This window comes from Aythya ferina (assembly GCF_964211825.1).
Source record: "Aythya ferina genome assembly, chromosome: 5".
NCBI lineage: Eukaryota > Metazoa > Chordata > Aves > Anseriformes > Anatidae > Aythya > Aythya ferina.
In genome coordinates, this window is record NC_140301.1 from 26074512 (window position 1) to 26096936 (window position 22425).

General features: G+C 32.7%; 1 protein-coding gene across 4 annotated transcripts in view; it reads right to left on the bottom strand.

The window, feature by feature from the left end:
• Positions 1–22425, bottom strand: part of FMN1 (formin 1) — a 205441-nt gene that overhangs the window by 60092 nt on the left and 122924 nt on the right. For all 4 annotated transcript variants that reach the window (XM_084522357.1, XM_084522356.1, XM_084522359.1 and 1 more), the window contains 6 exons: positions 17196–17257; positions 16323–16411; positions 11553–11682; positions 9794–9940; positions 6589–6648; positions 4409–4529 (listed from right to left, as the gene is read on the bottom strand). In XM_084522357.1, coding sequence (XP_084378483.1) covers positions 4409–4529; positions 6589–6648; positions 9794–9940; positions 11553–11682; positions 16323–16411; positions 17196–17257 — 609 coding nt within the window. The remainder of the gene's footprint in view (positions 1–4408; positions 4530–6588; positions 6649–9793; positions 9941–11552; positions 11683–16322; positions 16412–17195; positions 17258–22425) is intronic.

The following is a 22425-nucleotide window of genomic DNA, read 5'->3' on the forward strand; positions in this document are numbered from 1 at the left end:
TGAATTTTGTACTGAGTATCCTGTGCAACATCTTGTGTAGAATTTAGAAATTACTTGGCTAAGGAAGGCCATATTGTGCTTGTTTGCCTCTTTATTTAGAGACTCCATGTACTATATGACATTAGGATAAAAAACATGTATATTGTCCTGCCATCTGAGAATGAAAATAAAATTAAGTACTTGAAGAAGAAGCAGAGGTAGCCTGGTGTGTTCAGATATCTAATGAATATAGAGAAGAGGGAGACAGACTTTTCATGTACATCTAAAGAAAAAGGAAAAAGAGTCACAAGTTGCAATGTAGGAAATTCTGACAAGAGATAAGGAAAAAAAAAAATCATGACATTTACTCAACACTGGAAGAGGTGCCCAGAGAGGAGTTGGAATCTCCATCCTTAGACTCGGAACTGAGCCTAGGGCTCAATAGGCCCTATGGAACTGGATCTAAATGTGAAGTGAGTCCTGCTCTAAGATTTTGGATCAGATGACCTCCAGAGGTATTTCCAACTTAAATTTCTTTACAAGATGTTTGTAATGCTTCTGTATGAAAAACAATATGAAAATGGCCAATGTAACATCGTAATTTCTCCATTTTTCATGCATAGTTTATTATCTTACCTTTTAATTTTTCTAAAAGGATTATACAATTTTAAAAGGTGTGGTTGTCATAAACTGAAGTTTTTATGTAGGTGCATTACTTAAAAGCAAGCAAGTTGTATCTTTTGGAAGATACAGATCTGTGAACAACTAGGTTAAGAGGTCCCCAGCTCCAGACCATGTCTCCTGGAGTACTGAAATCCAACTGATTATTAAAAGGTAGCTGATCCATGAAGTCTTGTATCTATTTTAGATGAAGTTATTTCTTTTCAGTCATATATGTGCGTATTTATAAATATCTACATATATATTCATATACTCTCTTAAGTTAGTAACAAATTAAAAAATATACAGCATTGAAAAAACGTTAGTGTGAAAATGGCAGATAGAATCTGTACTGGCAGCCATGAAAGAAAGTAAAAGCCAAAGTTCACAAAAAGAAAAAGTTCAAAAAAAAAACATGGATATTCAATGAGATCAGAATGTCAAAATGTTATAGGAAATTTAATTTATCATGAGCAATAAGAATGGAGTATTCAGCATGGAACTACTTTGGTTTCCATTCTTAACAATTCAGTAGATACCTTTGCTCTTTCAGCTGTTATAGTCAATAATACTAAAAAGTTATAATGAACATTACAGTAAATGATACAAGGAATCTAATATTGCTTTTGAGTGTGCATGGTGTAGCATTTTAAGATTTTTCGAACTGTATTGCATGGAAGAGCAATGAATATGACAGATGGAAACAATCTCCAATGCAATTAATTTGAATAATTAAGGTAGTTCAGCTTTGGAGGTAGATGAATAAAGGGTTCATGGTAAAACATATAGAAGTCTATTATACTTTGGTGAAGAGGTTTGTTTTCTAAAAATCTTCATATGACTAAGTATTTCAAATATTCCATGCTTCTTCCAGAACAATACCTATCAAGTGGCACTGTCCAGACCAGAAAGGAAATACTTGGTCATACAGAAAGAAAAAGTGGTAATTGTTGCTCTAGACAAGGAATAATATATATATTATGATCTTAAATACTGATGCAAATCAAAAGCTTTGTTTTCATAAACATAAAGATGAACTGGAAAGCTAATACCTGTTAAATGTGTAAGTGTACCTGCTTATACCATTCTATGCAATACTTGGAAATCCTGGAAATGCAATGACTATTCAGACCTGGAGTGAAATTCTAAGCTTACAGAAAACATATTTTTTTTTCTATGACTTTAAAGCAGAACCAGATTTCATTCTGTAACTGCCATCTCACTATTTAAAATCAAATGCTTTTGCACTCCTTTCCACTTAAAAACATATATTAAATGTGCATTTTTTAATCATGCTTTTTAACCTAAAAATGCTTATGACTGCGAAGTTTGTTCTGGAATGTGTGTTAAAAACCTACTGGACTAAGGTTCTCAAAAAAGAGATGTTCAAATTTTTGAGCCAAACTTTAGTTGACACTGTCCCTTTAAAGTCTAATCTGAAGGACTTCAAAATAGTAAATTGCATGGAACCCAATCTGTTTATCTGAAATGGATGAAAGGGTTTGTGCTCCATCTAGATCTGAACGCTTGGTTCCACAGTGTCTAGGTATTTCAAGCCCAAAGTTCAGACCTTTAAGACGAGTGCCTCTCTCATGAATTCAGTCTTTCCCATGTTAATATCCATCATTAAAAGGTGAATGAATGCCCTGACTAACTAGGAAAAATACTTTTAAATACTAAATTATAACTATTATGAAGAGTTTCTATAAAAATCACGACTTCAAACACAATAGGTGATGCTTATCCTGCTTTTACTCATCATGTACAAATCTCTGAAAAAAAACCTAAGTCACTAATAGACACTTTCATTTGTTCCCACACGGCACATAAGAAAACCTCTCTTTCATTTATTACCTTTGTCTCATCCCACTTTCATGGTAATCTGTTTAAGACTACCTTAGCCAACCAAAGTGTGAAATAAATCCAATGTACCCTGTAACATAGGCAGCTCCAGTTAATATTGTTCAAATTATTTACATCTGAAGGGCCGCGCCTGTCTGGATAGCTGGGCCCGACGCTTCTCTGGACTTGGTTTCTGCTACTCACATCTGTTTCAGCTTTAGACTTTCACTGGTATTCTGCCAGCAGCCACAACTTTTTAATGGCTACAATAAACTACAGAGACTCATCAAATCTTTGTTGAACGTGTTAAAATTATAACCTCTTCAATTAAAATTTTGATTTAAAAATAAACTACAGCATTATCTGAAGAGAAAAAAATTGAAAGGGAATGTTTGAAAGAGATACAACATTTTTATATGAGTGACTGCTTCTTTGTTTAAATGTAGGAAAAATTATTCACAGGAATGCTTGTTAGAATCCTGCTGCATATTTCTGAGTGATAAAATACCAACATCTGAAAACATTTCCACAACCTTTTTTGTTTCAAATCCTTGCTGTCATTAACTTTATATGTTAATTGCTTTGGATGGGTTTCAAATACATCTTTACAAAGAAAAATGGTGAAAACAACCTCAACATAAAAAATTTTCTCTGAATATCTAAGAAAACACGTTGAAAGAGAAATCAGTGATTACAGGAAAGCTGCAGTTTTAATTTTATAAGTTAGTTGAAGTGCTTATCCTACTTTCTGTCTCTCTCTTTGTAATGTAGAATAAATACGATGTGAATGTCACAGCCTCAATGCAGATCCTGCAAGACTAAGATGCATTACAGCAGGACTACATGCTGAAAAAGTACAAGATCAAACACAGATCATGTTTCTGCACAAACTAGCCCAAAAGAGGGCAGGCCAAGGGTTTTACAGGGCCAAGCGATGAGAGGAGATAGAGCACTCACTTCTGCCCGGGTCGAACAAACAATAACTGATACCTTCCTACCACTGTTAACCTTTGAAACTATCCTAAAGATATTAGTGACCTAATTTAACCATTTCTAACTGTAACAATAAATTATTTCTAACAGTTTTCATTGCTTCACATTGAAAAATCAGCTTGTTCAACTCTGATTCAAAAAATACTCTTGCATTTTGATGCAGATGTGTTACCTAAATGTAAATGGAGATTTTTATGAGTTTTTATGCAGATTCTGTCCCCAGTGTAATTGCTTCAGTAAAAATAGCAACTTTGCCTTAGCAAAAATGACAGGCTTGAAATATTCAGTCATCATTCACTGGATTTATTTTTAAGAGTCATATGAAGCACAAAATAAAAATGAAACTGCTTGTAACAGTTAGGGAGCAACCCTTCCGACTTCATATCCACTCAATACCTTGATTGATAGATGAGCTGGGTTTCTGAACCCCTCTTTATAATAAACATTTTTAAATGTTTATTTTATGTCCCAGGATTAAAATATTTTGAACTGGAGCTTTCCATTTCCCTTTGCTGTGCCTTGGCAAGCTGTGTTTTATTTCTACATTAATAGTATTAAACTCTCTCTTGAAGCTGTTAAATTGTTGTTACATGAGTACTGAAGGAAGTATTTATGTTATGGAACTAGCAGGTTATCTACAGTTAAACATACAGTTGTGAAGAAGCCAGAGAAAAATTCACACATTTCTTTAGGGGTCTTTCACTTGTAAAAGGGAATTATAGAAAATTATTTTTCAGTACCTTTACTTTCATTTTTATTAAGTCATGAGTTTGAAATATTTTTTTCTATTTTATGGGGGTAGTTTGTGCCACAGTGTAAAAACTTCAAATGAATCAACACTATAAACCTAATTAGCAATAAGCAAACCTCATAAAGGTCACATTTTAAATGGCACTTAGTTGTTAGCAGAACAAATTTCAAAGTTCCCAGTTACCTTCTAGGTCTCTCTTCAGTTTCCTTAAGTCTTTTATTAGGTCTTCAAACTTAACTTGGGAGGCCTGGAAAAAATCCTGTGGTTCTGGTAAAGGAAAAATACTCTTGTCTGTTCCTGCTTCCTAAACAAACAAACAAACAAACAGGCCACTATGAAAATTAAATGCATTCAGAGTGAAATAAATTACTTTTTTGAAATGGCATCTATAAAACACTATTAAACAAACAAACAAACAAACAAACATATTTTAAATATTTCTTGCTAAAAGAGGATATATATATAATTTTAGATGAAATCCTGACCAGTCTGAGTATTGAATCTTCCTTTTAGATGCTGTAATGCAAACTGTGCTCAATTTGAACTATGAAGCAACAATAAGCTCACAACATTTTAGGTCATTTTATATCAACAGAAATTTAGATAGCAGATTAGAAGTTTCTTAAAATCAGAATGTCTGTTTCAATGGAGCAAGTGATCTTATGCCAAATGTTTGTGGCTTCACTCTTTCCCAATGCAATACATATATACACACTTCATATGGATAAATTGAAAACAATATTTATATATTGCCTGGGGTATTTTATACAGAGAAAAATATATAGTTGAAGGTCTCTGCAGTTCAATAAATAAGTTTAATATCTGTATGGAACTCCAAAGCATACACTTCATTTTTAGCACAATAAAAAAAAAAAAATAATCAGAACTAAAGAAAATCCACCAGCTTTAGGAGATTCTAAGCAGGGGAAATTTAACAAGTACAGTGTATAAACAGTATTACAATGACATTATTCTGCCTAATGGTATACTAGTGAGTTTAAACTAATATCTGCACACAGATTTCAGACTGAAACACAGGAAAGCTCATGGGTTGGAGAACTAACAATTTTGTAAACAGTGAACAAATAATTTCATTATTAGAAAGATATGAACACTCAGGGAAAGAAAAAAGTACAGTGGAAAAAATTTAAATTGTCTCCACTTCCTCCGAGGAGAAGATAAGCTGTTTTGTTTTTACAGAATTCCCTGAATGAAAACTCTATAGCAGGAACTTTACAGGAACAATAAAAAAATAAATAAAATTACAGACTAGACAAAATTGCTTTTGTAATGAGATTTTTTTTTTTTTACAAGACAGGCACTTAGGGTAAAGTAACTTTATTTTCCTGCTTCAGGAAAAAACAAACAAATAAACAAACGAAATCAACAGTCCTATTTGTACAGATCTACATATCTGCTAGTTTTCTGTCTTTTCTATAGATCAGCCTCAGGAGCTGTTCCACAATGTCCTGACGTCCAGACCTTCCAGTGCTAGAGATGTCTTCAGTTACTTTAGTCTTACTCCTTGAAAAAATACCTATGACAACTAACTCTTCAATTCAACATGCGTATGTAAGAATTAAAACAAACAAACAAACAAAAACAAACAAACAAAAAAAAAAAACACAAAAAAAGGAACAACAACAACAAAAAACTTTCAATAATAAAAATAAAATCATTAAAAAAAAAGAAATAATGTTTATATTCAACTGGGGATAAGGCCAGGAAAAATCATTCTGGTCAATTGGCCAGAATTGACCAGAATTCAAATATCAAACGGAGACATCATCTTAATTTCAAAAATAAGAAATTAAATACTTAAAATCAATCAATAGTGACATTTTCATTTGAAGAAAACAGTTCAAATTTTCCACTCCAAAACTTCGGACACATCAAAAAGCCCCATAAACACAAGTAAGTCAAATCAGCAGCCATGCCTCTTCCCACATTCCTTATCTAATTTCACCTCCATTAACTGAGTCACCTATTCTAAAATGTCAACCTGTCATTGTATTCCGTCACGAGAGACAAACATTGCTTTTGTCTTGCATTATTATCACAATGAAAAAAAAATTTGCTATGTTATAGTAACCAGGTATAGGAAGAAGCGACTAGAGGGATAACCTGTCCAGCCTGCAAGAGTCACAGACTCTCTTTGCTGTGTTCCAGAGTTAATGTAAGATTTTCCAAAGCCCTATCACAGAACCTACAGCAAATTGCAGACTTACTGAGGTCCACAGCTACTGTGGTCAAATGGAAAAGGAAAAAAAAAAAAAAAAAAAAAAAAAGGGCAAATGCAAATCCTTTTACAAAATCTTAAAGAAATCACTTTTAGAGAGGTGTATGGCAAATAAATCTTTTACCTTATCACAATGGCGCAGGTAATATATGACAACATAATCCACAAGATTAATACGATTATCCTAGGGAAAAACAGTAATATATAATTAAAAATGGATTATGGATACATACAAACATTAAATAAGTAAGTGAAAAATTACTGTATTTTAAAAATGTATTATTTAGTTTTATTGCTGTGAGAAAAAGAATTCAAAATATCATTATTCCTAACATTGCTGACAAAAAAATTATAGAACAATCACAGGTTTGATTATGCTACCACTGGACCTAGACATTCTAAATAGCAGGTACAGAAAACATCCAGTGGGAGAAGCTGCCACTGTACATTTTTTTCATAATACAAGGCGTTCATGTATTATATTAACTATATCATTAATAATATTATTAGAATAATTTTATATCATATATACACTATAATAATATTATTATGTAATTCTTGAATACAATATTAACTAAAAAAATATAGTTAAATATCTTATATATTAAAGTTAGCTGAAATTCTTGACTTGACCAGTCTCAAGTCACCTACAATGAAGATCTGGAAGGGGCAAATGCAATTTTCGTATTTTCCACGAAATACAAAACCAGACAGCATGTACCTAACAAGTATATTTAATCTCCTTTTTGTTTAAAAACATTAATTTTAATGCTGTCTTTGTGGAAACATCATTTCCGTTGGTCCTGCATACAATGAATATATACAACGTTTTATTTTATTGTATGTCATTGGTTCAGCATAGGACATGAACTAAAGGAAAAGGAGAAAACTTTGACTTACACATTACAAGGTACTATTCAACAACAGAAAAGAATTAGAATATAGGGAATTATATCTGGGATCTTTGGGTGTTTTGCTGTGTTTTTGTTTGTTTGTTTTTAATATATGTATGTTTTTATACCCTATATTGACAAGTATTGGTACAAATGTATGTGAATGCCTGAATTCCTGTACACAGCTGCCTCACCTATATTACAGCCTGCAGCACATAATATTTTATTAATATCAAACACCAGCAAAATTCTTAACTAAGCAAGTGATTGCTATCATGTAGTCAAAACCACTCTGCTTACATAACCATTTCAGAATACAACGCTGGCAGGTTGTGTGACGAAAAAGAATTGAGGTGGCTTACGATTGTTTGATTACTCTTCTAAAGTTAAATATGCCTGTTCTATTTTTTATATATTTAGCTATCAAACCTATGACTTTTGTTTAAATGGTATTTCCATTTTTATGAAAAAACACAGAGATATTGAGGTGGTGAGCTATGATTTTTTTATTTTATTTTATTCATGTTTTTGTAATGAGTAGCTTTCTAGGCTCATCCCTGTGACAACAAATAACCATTACATGAAATAAAAGACATTCAACGTTGACACTTTACCTTAGCTCCTGGAATTTAGCTTACCTAGAAATCATATTGTTTGCTGTCAATATCCAGAAAGTGAACAACAGGACACAGGACACCTTAGTATTCAAATATGCAAGACCCTCCATTCTTCTTCCTCACAAAAACACTCTCCAGTTATCTCTAAGTTTCTATATCTGCCTATAGCAGCTGGCCCCTTTGATATCTTTAATGCATTTTGGAGACTATTTTTTCCTACTTCTTACAGCAATATAAACTAATATATATTTATTTTGGCTACCAGAAAACTGGAAGTACTGTAATTTTTTAGCTTGTTTTGCTGAAGAACGAGTCTTATGCAATTATACTGTACATCTGTCACTCCTTTTCATAACTCATAATTTTGCATTGTGTTGACTAAATCCAGCCAAATTGGAAAGTCCCGGAGAAGATTAAATTCTTACAAGTTAATAGTTAGATAGAAAGAGATAAAATTAGTACTTCAACTGAGAAAAGCCAGGCAGAGCTCAGTTGTTTTATGTTTTTCCTCATGGCAGCTAGCTGACCAATGAACACCTGAATACTGGGAAGCTGGGCCTAGATTTAGTTTAGCTGCAGCCTGTATTGTGTCTTATCCATGGAGTAGAACTGGAAAAAAGTGGTCATATGGGACGGCTGAACTATTGCAGTGAAGAGGAAAGTAAGAGTTAGGAGACAAAAGACACAAATCCTTTGGAAAATCTTTCATTAAATTCAGTGTCTCACAGAAAAAATTGTTAAATCTTGGCTTTATTCTTTGTTAGTGGTGGCACTCACAAATAAAATAAAAAGCTCCCTAGACATTCTGTTTATCTGACATTGCTTGTCTCCCAAACTGAAAACATTCCTATTTACATACAGCTTAACTGGGGAAAAAAACAACTGTATTTTCCTTACAATTTAGAACAGCACTTCAATTAGGAAAAGAGGAAGCATGTGAGAAAACAGTTTTTCTCTACCTCCAAATCTTTACCAACATTGGTAGAAAATACCTCCTACTCTTTGCTAGTTCCGCTATCCTTATGGCGCCTAGGTATGCTTTGGCAGAGAAGCATTTTTGAGTGGTGTTTCCATTGTCTGCATTATCTAGCACCTCAACCTCTACCCTGCTGAAATAAGGATCAAGGTAACCTCATCTCAAAAGGCATGCACAGTGTGTCTGAGCCTTATTTTGTTCCTAGAATGACTAATCAAAAATGGGCTACTGGTAAATTATTTTTGACAAAAATAATTTACTGCCATCTATGAGCATTTGCTTGTTTATGCCATTCAGAATTCATGCCCTTTATCTGCTTAACTGCCAATTCAAAAAAAGAAGACTGACAGTATCTTGCTGGATCTGACACACTTCTTTGAAGAGGATTAAAATCCTGTAATTTATATATTTAAATCCTTTATGTCTAATTCTTTAGTGTACATTCTATGTTGCATTTTTTTTTAAACATGACCTTTAAAGCCTTTTTACTCACATACAGCTACAGTTAAAAGAAAGTATGGGTATATTTACTGGAGAAGACTTCAGTGGTCTGTGATCTCTCATGGCTCTCTACCTACTGTAATTTAGTAAAACTAGTAAAACAGACACACCAAAGTTCTCACAAGAGAAAATTATTTTAGTGGTAGTGAATAGGAGAAATAGGAGATTATGAAGACAAGTGTATGAGTAGAAGAAAGAGGTAAAAAGTGTGGAGGAAAAAGAAGAAAATAGTACAAAGTGCCTCACTCTTTCAAGCAAAGAAATGAGAAAAGATTAAGTTTGGACAAATGATGGAACAGAAAGATACCAGAAAATAAATCTTTAATTAAATAGAGTACTTACTCTGCTTTTGACATCCTTTAGTTTGGGAAGTATTTCCAAACCAAATCCATCAGCTTGACCTCGAGTCCTATTCCCACCATTCATGTAATTTCCAAAAGCCAGAATCAAACCTAAAATTTCCTTTACACTTGTCATGTTCAGCAAAGCCTGGAAAATAGATATTAGTACGAAACATACATTGGCACAAAAAATCTAATTGCTCGTACAACAAAGTTTTTTAGATTTTATTTTTGCTAAAGGAAGTTTTTCTTCTCATGTGCCTCTACAGGGAAAGGAAGCTAAAACTGGTACAGGAATAAAACATTTAAAAGCAGAATTTATTAGACTATAGCTGCCTAAGATACTATCTTTAACTTAATCCACATGAGGTAAATTATATAGCATTATATACTATGTAGATGACAGAAAGATTAATGGAAGAAGTTTTACAGCAGGATATTACTAAATATCCTCAGTAGCCTTTAAAAATCTCACAGACAAAGTGTTTTTTTCATGAGTTTACATAATGCACAGTCAAATGGAGACGTGTTATTTTTGCTGCCACTGGGTTACACTCAGAAAGTCATTATTCAGTCTGCTTCCCATTGGCCCTGGTGCTCTGAAAATTCACATTTCAAAATCTATATATACTTAGTGTAGATATATCAGGGTTAAGGACAAAATTATTATGCCTCAAAAGAAAAAAGAAATCTAGTAACAAAGTGGAGAAATAATAAATTATTTTAATTTCTATATAAAAACACTTATCAATCAAGCTTCTGAGGCCATGAGCCTAATTCTTAACTATGTAGCTTTAAACACATTGAAAAAATCAATTGTCATATGAGGTCCTCTTTAATAAACTAAAGGTAATGACTCTTCCCCTATCTCATACAAGTTCTTTGTGTCCACTTTGGAAAGGCAATACTAAGTAATTATTTTTCTCAGAATATGCGAAGAATATCCAAAGGAATAGAGCACGGGTAATTTGTGGCAGCAAAGCTGTTCAAAAGATAAAACATAACAATAAATAAATAAATAAATAAATAAATAAATAAATAAAATGGCCAGGCTGTTTCAGGACACTATTTAATTTCTCTTTTAATTCTTATTTAATCTTAATTTTAATTCTTATTTCATTTTAATTTTAATATTTTGTTATAATTTCAAAATCTTCTCTTCAGTTATTCATTGTGAAGAAACCTTAGGTAAAGCTTTGTCAGGTACTAGAAATCTGCTCTATCATGGTAACAGAAATATATGGATACCATTGGAAATCAATAAGTTAATGTATGTTATAGGCAGCTACTATACAGTTCACTGTAGAAGTATGTTTACATTGTATTACCAGTACTTTCATGGTGGACAAAGCACACAATCTCTGATTTGACACAGGCTAAAAGCAAGTTAAGATTGCATAGTGGTATACTAACAAAGTAACTTTGCACGGCCATGGACTATGTTAGTTTGATATTTAATTTCTATTTTATTGACTTTATCTATTTTTCCACTTAATGTGTAAAGTAACCAAAATCTGATGTTCAAGTAAAAATAATTTTTCCTAAGTAGAACATACAGCATCACAAACAACTCATCTTCCCTCTTACCACCTGCTCATGTTCTTATAAGCAGTTAAAAATATCAATAAATTTTTATTTCCCTGAAAAGCCAATAACCATGCTTAAGGTTCATCACTTTTGGTAAAAACAATCAAACAAACAAACCCACATAAGCAATCTAAAACACATTATGTTTTTATTTAGTTCTCATTAGGACTTACCTTGGAAACACGAGTAATGATATCAACTTTCCGGTGAACTGATGTTATCCCTTCAGAGAAAACTGACTGGAAGATAATACACTGAGCTCGTTCTGTGAAGTTGGGAATCTGAGATAATTCATATAAAAATCTGTGGGGGGGAAAAAAAAAAAAAAGATACTAAATGAATCCCTACATTTCATATCCATGAGGTACGTACTGGATCAGAGCTGTAGTGTTATGAAATACATATTTAATGCAATATTTCCTACTTTGATTCAAAATTGTATACTTTCTCCTCACTGTTCTTTGTGTTCATTGTGTTAAGAAATCCTATTAATATAAAGGAAGATGTAAGACGTTAATTCTTGTAACATTACTCCACTGTCTAGTAGTAAAGAGGAATTACAAGCCAAGATCATAGGTTTAAGGAAAAAAAAAAAAAAAAAAAGCTAGAGAAACGCTATTTAGTGTTTTCACTTGTGTGTTTTTGCTTCAATTTAAAACATGCCCAGCAATACTGAACTCAACATATTCCTACAAAGTTATTTCATAATACAGAACGTCTGCCAAGAAATTTCTTCTGATGCTCAACCTCAATTTTCTTTTACTAATTTGCACCACACTTCCAATTATATAGCAGCGTGTCTTATAATAATGCACCTAGCCGCGTATTTAGCTCTAAAATATTTGCAGATTATATCTGTCTTCAGTCACTGTTAAGCAAAGTTACTAACTCTCTAATTGTTCTTTATCTCTTCTCACACTTTCACTTTTCTCATGAGGCTATTCCAGCTTTTTTACTTTAACTCTTTGGTAAATAAAAATAGTTTGGGTATTACAAAATGAAAGCATCCCAAGACACGAATAACTACTTCCTTTTATTCAATTTAAAATGTAAGAGTTTGGTTAAATAATACAAGAAACTTTAACATTTCTTATAACAACAGGGTTTGCATAATTTGCTTTGTGGGTTTTGAGTCAATGATTCCAATGCTACACATGTTTTCTTGAAATCTAGAAACAAACTGTCTTTTGCTCCAATATCACTTTAGTAGAATTCCTCCAATCTCCTGTCTACAACTATTCTTAGATCCCCTTTAATATGATGCTTTAAAGATATTTTTTTTCTTGATTGAACTCTGGGACATTTTCTGAATCATTATTAGATTGAATTCTTATTAAATTTATTTTAATTATTTAAACCAATTCATCCGATTTCTTCAAGCTATTTCTTTTTTTTCTTTTCTTTTCTTTTTTTTTATAACTAATACCAGTATCTTTAAATCACCTTTATAAATTTTTCATGCATGCAATGCTTTGCTGAATACATAGCACATGTCTAAAAAATTGGTAACATCCACCTGTGGCTTGTGTGAAATACAACATTTTAATTGGACCATCTTTTTTTTTTTTTTCTGACTTTTTCTCTCTTGCCTGATGAGAAAATCTATTGTGAGAACGGGACTGGGGAGGCCAGGCTTGGCTCTAGGATTTAAGCAGTGGGAAAAAAAGAAATGCCAAGCTGGTATTAATAAAAATACTTCCTATTGGGAATGAATGGTATTGCCAGGAAAAAAAAAAAAAAAAAAAAAAAAAAAAGAGGATACTTTGTGTGCACTTCGTGTGAGAGAAACAAAAGAAAGAAAAACCCCAACTGCTTCACAAAAGTTCTGACATACATACATGTATTTTAAAAGTTTAAATTTAAAAATTCAAATGATACATTTTTTTGCCTTCCCTTTAATGGAGAACTTTTATCCACATTTCTGGTCATCAGAACACAACATAATTGTGCTGAGAATTCAAAGAGCTTTAGCATAAAAAGATAATGTCTCCAGATTTTGGAATTCAAAGTATTCGATGTAAATATCCTGACCAAACATTTATAACTGAAATATGTCACAAAGAAGAATTGATCTTAGCAGTTACCAAACAGAATGTCATGGCATCAAAGATAAACCACCACATTCAGGTGGATGAAGCTCTTTTCAGAGAAAAGTTCAGTCCATGTTGCAATTTTAAAATGAGGAAAGTATGATTTTGACTTAAAGTTACAATGAGATGACTGTGACATAACTTTTTGATGGGTTTCTCATTGCTACACTTCTAATGGCCTAAAGTAAACACAGAGAATTTGCTGTTCATCTGTGTGAGGTCCATTTTACTCCTCTTCTGCAGAAACTATAAATAAAAAATACATTTACTTGAGAACTCTTTTATCCTACCAGAAACTTGTAACAAAGGACTTGAAACTACTTTCAAAATCAGACATATTACCATGTTGTTAGCATAATACAACATTCTTTCAAAAGAGAGTCAAAGAAGGATGATTCTATGACAGTGAACTATTTATCGGGTCACATTTATCCACATTTGAAGACTATAAAATTTAGATTTAATTTTTTTGGGGGGTTAAAAAGGTGTATCTAATCCTGCAAGCTTCTAAGGAAGCCAGTAGGATTTAACCTGAAGTCAGTGAAAATTGTGTGTAGAAGACAAGCAAATGGCATTGCTTGTACAGAAAGCCTTATTTTATTTGCAATTATCAATAGTCCACTACTTCCTGAATTCAAACTATATACAAAACAGAACATTTCAGTAACGTATTTTGCTACCATTTCCTTCATTAGTATTTCTTTCACAATAGCGAGGACTTCACAGAGATTATATTAAAACTAGAAGGATCCTATTGGAAACTAGCTTAAGCATCTGTATCCTGCTAGCAAAGACTCAAGTTGTGGCCAATTACGCATATAAATCTTTGTTGTGTTAATTAATATTAATTAGCATCTTAGCAACTATTATCATGAAGGATAATTTGGGGGATATTGTCATGTTGCTAAGATATATTTACAGTTTGTGCCAACAATAGCAAGTGTAACATGCCAGCAAAACAAATCAAAATCACATGTGAAGGAGAGCATTAGTGATACCAGCAAACTTTTCTATTTGTATGGGAATCCAAAGCATTTTAAAATGACAGAGATTTCCATTAGACTTCAGTGAATTCAAGTCAATAAATGAATGTCTATCACTGGTATTTACAACCATTTATAAAAGGTTTAATTTGCACTTTTTTTCTGATCCTTATTAAAGAAAATACATCAGGTTTATGCCCTGTGGCAAATTATTTTACTCATACCTACAATTTTGCACTTTTCTGTCTTTAATGTTTTATGGCGTTATTAAGTTCCAACAAATCTCTAGTTCTGCATTCAGGCTAAAACTTGATCTACTGAGTTTTCAGAAGGGAATTTGTTTTGAAGGAGCAATAGAAATTACTTAAGAGGCAACATCTTGAAAAGCTAACTTTCCTAACCTATGCAGTTTAACAGAGTGAAAAAGGGATAAATAAGACTTGCAGTGACAACAAAGATTAATGATTGACAGAGTAGCTTTTGCTTTTAACACTATTATTTCACTCTGAATGACCAAGTACAACTGCTTTATTTACAATTCTTTACTTTTAATTATGGAACAATGATAGACTAAGTCCAACTTTGTGTTTAAGATCTGCCTCTCTCCACTATAATTTACAAAAAGAGACAACCTTTTATAACTCTAGAGCTGTACAAGACTCATGTTTTCCAGAACACAAAATACATTTATATTTATTTCACTCAGACTTGCAGGTTGCCAAAGATTCAAACTCTGGAAAACATCAACTAGTCACACAATGTATTCTTATGCACCAAGCCAAGGCAATGAAAAATAATGGATACAGGATACCTGAACACGATAGTATAAGCGTTCTTAAGCCACTCTTACTCAAGCGCGCATGATAGCCTCGTTTTCCAAGATGAATTATCTCTAGTGAACTGTATGTACCTGTCACCATTGACTAGTTAGCTGCTTTGTGTTAGGAAAAAGAGGAAAAAAAAATCCACTCTTCACCATCAACAGTCTAATGGGAAAAAAAGGTTTGGAAATGTAATAAGTCTGACATCAAACAACAATATGCCATCTCTAGTTTCAGTTCTTCCCCTTGCTACCCTTTCTTATGCCAAAGACAGCAGAAAATAAAAAAATTGAGAGAGAAAAGGATGCAAAATGGGTAGATGCTTCAAGGCAGGAAATCACATTGTGATTAGGAGATGATGGAAATACAAAGGGAAAAGTGGCAAAGCAGCAGAAGACAAATACCACTAGTAAACCTAATCTGGAATCAAATACAAACACTAAAATAAAATTCAGGATTACCATGCTGTTCACAGATTTTTATGATTTCCAGATTGGTCTGAAGTTTATCACAACAACAGGAGCTACACCAAGTTACACTCGGTGTAACAGGAGCTACACTGTTTCATCCGAATATTTGTCTGTGCCCACAATGGTCACAGGAGACAAACTGTGGAATCAGCCTAGTAGGCTCCAAACAGCATGACTTCAGTGTACATTGTGCCTCAGACTCCCCGAAACCTTCTGTTTTTGTAGCTCTTCCAAAGTATTAACAAGCAAAATCAGTCTGGCCCTGCTTTATGGGACCAGGCTTTTAATTTAAAAGAGTCTTAAGAACTCTAAGGGAAGGATAAGCCTTCTACAAATGTAAGAATAGGAACATAATTTTTTATTGATTTAAGACCACATATTTAATCAGTTCTGGTGCTCCAAGTAGACCAAGTATTACCTGTAATGTCTGAAAAAAGTGAGATAAACACAACTTTAACACCATGCCTTGAAATGCAGGAAAAAAAATATTATCTAGCAAATATTATGTATAAAGATTCTTTTTAACCAAAGGACTACACTACATCATTGATAAAATATTAAGAAAAAAAAAACTCTTACTGTTCTGGTTTGTCCAGAAGCTTCAGTTCTTCCTCTTTTGAAGTCTGATAATATTGCTTGATTTTCTCCAGTTCATCTTTTTGTGCTCTCTGAGTGAATTAATATAAAGTAATTAATAACTTTTTTTTTTTTTTAAATAAAAAAATATTGCTCTACCTGTTGTCTGCAAATAATTATATACTTAGATGGACATATTTAGATTATCCAAAAGAGTGACCTAGCACTGATCTAGCATGACAATTTCCTTCACTGCATTGTAGTTCCATTTACTACGATGTTCATAAAGCAAGGCATCCTTGCAGGGCATGGCACTGCAAATATCGGTATAGGATGCTTCAAAGCATTTAGATCATAGAGGTAGCTCTGATATTTCTACAGCCAACTATAAACATATTTTTGTATGAAACTTTAGCATCACACAGTCTAAATTAAAGAACGCTGTCTACAAAGCAACTTAGGTAAGGATGGCAATGCACTAGCCTGAGTTCTTATATCTTGGATGAGAAAAATTCAGCATGTTAGCACACAACATGCCTTTAATAAGACAAGTATTTTTCAGGCAGTTCAGAAGAGAACATTGCTAGATGTTTCTTCTTTTGTTAATGTTACATCACTTACTGTTACATCATTTTAGCCTGATTCCAAAGGCATGCCAATGTTTTAAACTTCTGACTTTTAAGCCAGTCAGAGAAATACACATCTCAATGGTATCTTTTGATGTCACCTATTTTATTATTGTTAAATTCCTTAAATATTTTTTCTACATAATGTCTCTAGTTTGAAATGACAAGATAAAATAAAACTTTACTTATTGAACATCTGAAATTCTGAATGCTATGGTGATTAAGCACAGATGTATCCCAACTTACTTACATTCTCATAAAGTGCTTCCAGTGTTTCCAGGTCTACTACAGAGTCATCAACACACAGAATAGCTGTATAGGATACAGTCACAAATTAGTTGTTAGAAAACAAACTGTGAGTTCAATTCTGTTTCTTGGGAAACATATGGAAGAGATCTGCCCTTAATATATTAAAAAATGTATTTACATCCAATTAGTATTTTCTATTTTCAACATCTTATTTTTCTGAATTTATATGGCAGCAATCATGCAAGAACTTATAAACTCTATCTCAGGAGAATGGAGTTCTACTCTCCAGTATATTCAGCAGTCAAGGATATGACCTGCCAGGTGGTCAGCTTTCTATGTAGCTGCCAGCCTGAAGAACATGAGAACACGGTATACCAGACAATGAATAGCACAGATTTCACAATAGCTTAGAAGGCTGAATAGGAAGAAATTGAGAGTTAGGGCATTTAAAGTATCCCTGTGTGCATGGGAGTACAGGGAGATACGAAACTGAGATCAGTTTGTCTTAGAGCTACCAATCTTGGGAAGTTGGTAGACAAAGTTGCAAAAAAATAAAGTTGTTAAAGATTTTTAAGGTATCTTCACAAAGAAGTTTGCAATTGAGTTAGCTTTATCCACTAGAAAACTACCCACAAGAAAATTTCCAGATAAAGACTTCTAAATCTCACACAGACACCAAAAGTATATTTTTCAATGATTAATTATTGCTTGTTACCAAAAATGAAGTCTCAAAATGTTTCCTAGCTTTGTTCCAAATGTTACTACATTTGGATTATACAGTATTATGTGTTTCCAACACTTGAAAATCCCATTAAAATTTAGGCAGTGTATTGGTTCATCACTCTTTCTAATGCTCTGTAAGTCCAGCAAGCTAAGAGATGCACAATGGCAGATGAATAACTTGGATGTTTAATTTTTCTAGAACACTATTTCATCAAGATTACTGATGGGATCGGGCTCAATTTCCCAACTACTGACTTATGTTTAAGTGTTATTGGGAACACTAATCCTAAAAGAATCAAGATTAAGGCCTCTACCAGTTTCCCACATAACCAGTGAATCACCCTGTTACTAGTACTCGATAACTTTTAATTTCAATTGGATTATATTCATTCAAAGGAAACTTGACTACTAGTGAATTTAGAAGATTTTAAAAGCTTTTGCTGTTTTTGCCATCCAAGCTTGAAAGAGGCAAGTAACACATCTTTAAATAATTATTTAAAAGTAATAAGCTTTCGCCTGTTCTTCCACCTTCCCCACGATTTTACATTGTGATATTAACCAGCAGGCTAGTAAATTTTCTCTGTGGCAGGGTAATTAATTTTATTAAAAGGTCCAATGACATTTAGAATGCTTTAAAATTTTGCTTGTCAATTATGATTCAATCTGTTGACATTACACCTGGCTTAGAAGTAAAGAACTATATTGAAGAAGACAGTATCAGTGAAAAAAGAAAGAAACAAACAAACAAAAAACAATGTCTACAGCTATTTTGTCTTATTTCAAATATTCAAAACTCCCAAGAGTGTAACCAAATATAAAACCTCACCTATCGAGCTAGACAAAATTCTGTTTTTAAAGAAAAATCCTTAGGAATTGAATCTATGAGATCATCTGTTGACTCTAGCAAGACTGTTTCATGAACTGCATTATCTTTTGCATTATCCAGTGAAATTTCAAAAAACCCTTAGTGATTAGAAAAGCTACTGGAAAATTGTTTTCATAGTCTAATATGTTTAACTTAATGATTTTTACATATGCATATTTAGTTCAAAAATTTTCACTTGTGCTTTCACTTCCATCCTATTTTGGAATAGTCTGAAATCTGCTTATGAATAAAAAAAATTAGTCCATAGTTGTTTAGAAAAACAACTTATCGGAGGTAATTTTAACTCTTACTAGAAATGCAAATCACATAACAAATAGTTGATCTTTTAAAGAATAGAACTATTAGAATGAGAGCAAGGATTTTGAAAAAAGAACACATTAACAAGAATATCAATGTTTGTACATATAACTGTGACAAAGATGGTGCCAAAATCACAAAGTGTTTTTTTAATGCTGAATGCTCGGTAGTTAAAAACTTTTCTGTACTTAACAACAGCCCTAAGAAAAAAAGCATTGGTTTCAAGTAACATGATAAACTATTCCGTATGCCAAAATGTTTGAGATTAATAAAACACAATATGAGCTGTTAACAAATTTTAAACAGAATTAATAATAAGCAGTGTTAAGAGACATTAATATGAATTATTTTATCTTTTGGGGCAACTGTCTGTTTCAATGGAAGTACGAAGAAAATATTTTCTGGCCTACTTGATATACAACCTGTCCTGCTGTTATTGGCAATGTCCATGCAGACAGGGCGCAGTTAAAATCTAGCCACATTTCTCAATTCAACGACAGAGTGACATCTTAGTATGTTAGCATATGTAGAGACACACTTCCAAAAAAACAGAAGTACTGCCAAAATTGACAGCAGATTCCTTTGATTCGTCTTTCTGTCCTTTACAACTTTTTGTTTTTCCTTCTATATTTTTTCATTCAAACTGATCAAACTTAATGCCATGCACATTTGGAGCAGAAGACAAAAATGAAAACATATAGAATTACAAAAATTGGCCATTTTATTTTTCTTCTTTCTCCTTTTTTTAATTAAAAAAAAAAAAAAAAAAAAGAAACATTGATTTTAAAAGCTGGAAGAAATCCCCAAATTCACAGGTGTCTCAGTATTCTTCATATTCTTCCTAAAATACAGCATGTGCAATATGTTCACAGTACGTTGTTGTGTAAATTAACTTGAGTTGGGGCAGCTGAAAAAAAAAATTTCTCTAGATCAAAGAAACTAATTACTTTACTTTTTCCTTAGAGCTGCAAGGAACTAAACCTTTTCAATTTGTTTTGTAACAAACAAAGGAAAGCTTTATTCTTATGTATTTTAACATTAATAAAATTAATAAGAGCTTTGATGTTTTTCAAAATGCTATTCCAGATACAGTGAATTTAGCCACAATTCTTTAATGCATTGAATTTCATTATATCAAGACTCACATAAGTGTAAGTAATATAGGTGAAGTGTCATAAATCTACAAAAGAGGCTCCAAAACAATTAATAGCTATTACAATATCAATCATCATTGGTGGTTTTTACTTTTATCTTGCTTTCTAGTTAGCTGTCTTCCTTACACTGTCAGTTCAGTTAGAATATTTCACCTACACCTCACAATGTTGAAAGGAAGTAGACTCATGCTGTGAAAAGCTGGTAATTTTATTGGGTTCCTCTACCTTTAAAAAATCTGTTACTTGGCCAAGTCTGGTTTCTGAGATCCTTTTTTGCAGGGAAATTGAGGCAAACATTTTTATGTGGCCTATGGTGTCTGCTCACAACAAGAAGAATTTATATACACAAGGATCATTAGTGCAGGGTTGCACCCATTAGGATATAATAACCGTCAGCTAGGACAAAAAACAGATCAGCATCATGCATTCAAACTAACAGGCACATAAAAATACTTGCCAACTACATTTCACATGCTAAGAGTAATGCTTCAAATATAAACTTTTACCAAAGGTTTTTAACAGACTCTTTTTAAAAATGAATCTAACTGTAAAAAACAGATTCCCTACTGGCACAGATTTTTCACATGCTCTATTTTATCGCTTTAAAAATGTAAACCAAAGAGAAGCCGAGAATTTAAAGTATACTGTCTGCAGTCTACATACAACTGTAGAGCTTAAAGGTTAAATATGAAAAAGACAGTTCTTTCTTCTTAACTTGCCTAAATACCAAAAGTCTTAAGGCTGACTCTGATATACAGCCTCACTCCTACTAACCACATTTTGGTTAAATCAGGATTTAAGTCCTGACGACAGAGCTTACATATATGCAACAGTATCACACCACTTAATGTGACAATTAAACTATGAAATATGAAGAAATTATCTTAACTGCTCCTTCATGATAAAACAGAAATATGTTATTTAAATAAAAAGAGCTTGCAAAAGTTGCATTCATTTGGCCTGAAAGTACTTGATTTCTTTTATGTGTTATATTCTTCTGAGTAAGGAGAACCATGAGTATCATGAGAACATGAAGCTCATCACCGTGAAATGCAAATGAAACTGTGACTGATGTAGTCAACTGGGAAGACACTGTGATTGTTAAATACAAATCCCTACTTGACAAAACCACCTAAAGTACCCAAATTGCTCTGGTTAACTTCTGAAAAATTGATCTGATGGTTTGAACTTATTTAAGGGTTTTCTTCAGTGTTTACCAATCACACAATACAAAAACTTCAAGATACACAATACTAAGAAGCACCATATGCACAATGTAGGTTTAGAAGACTAGGAAAGATCATCTGCTGCAAGAAGACATGAACAAAAGACTCTGGCAACCAACATTAGACTGGATGCCCAAGGCAGACGTACAAAAGCATGTGTTGTGAATTTTACAGAACAAAGAAAGTAACTCTTAAGGAAATTGCTTTCCAGCTTCTGAGATGGGTATACAGCTATCTCTGTACTTCATCTGTAGTATGCAGAATGCACAGAATGCATATGCATAATATTCTGTATAGATGGAAAAGTCAAACAATTTCAGAACAACAGTTGTAACTTTTATCTCTGCTTCCATTCTGCAAAATATTTTAGTTGAAAACCCTTAACACTCTTTTCATATAGTGAAAGTAAGAAATATTCCAAAACACTTTATCCAAAAGTATTACTAAAATACAATAGAGAATAGAATTGTGAAATTATTTGTGCCACATGATATGGTTAAAACACAAGCTGGGATTTAGAAATTCTGAGCCCACTAAGGTTTGCAGATTAGAGTTGCGTTGGAATACCTTCCATTATACATATAAGACATAGGTTCTTGAGTGTTAAGACAAGTGCCTAGTTAAAAATGATACCGTTCTCTATGCAGCCTATTTATATAACTTGTATATCCTCTCATTAGAGGAAGACCACACAGAAATGACAGAATGATTAGAAACATAATATATAATTTGAATGGTTATTGAACTGGTCATCAGTGTGGGTGCGTTAAGCTGCTGTTCACATTCTTCCAAATATTTGCTCCAATATGTTGACAATGGAGGGTAAATCACAAATCAAGTTGGAGAAGACCAATCACTTTTCTAATTGGTTGACTGCCATTGCACAATAGTATTATAACAGTGTTCTTTCTAGAAAGTCAGATTGTCTACTCCCACAATACAAAG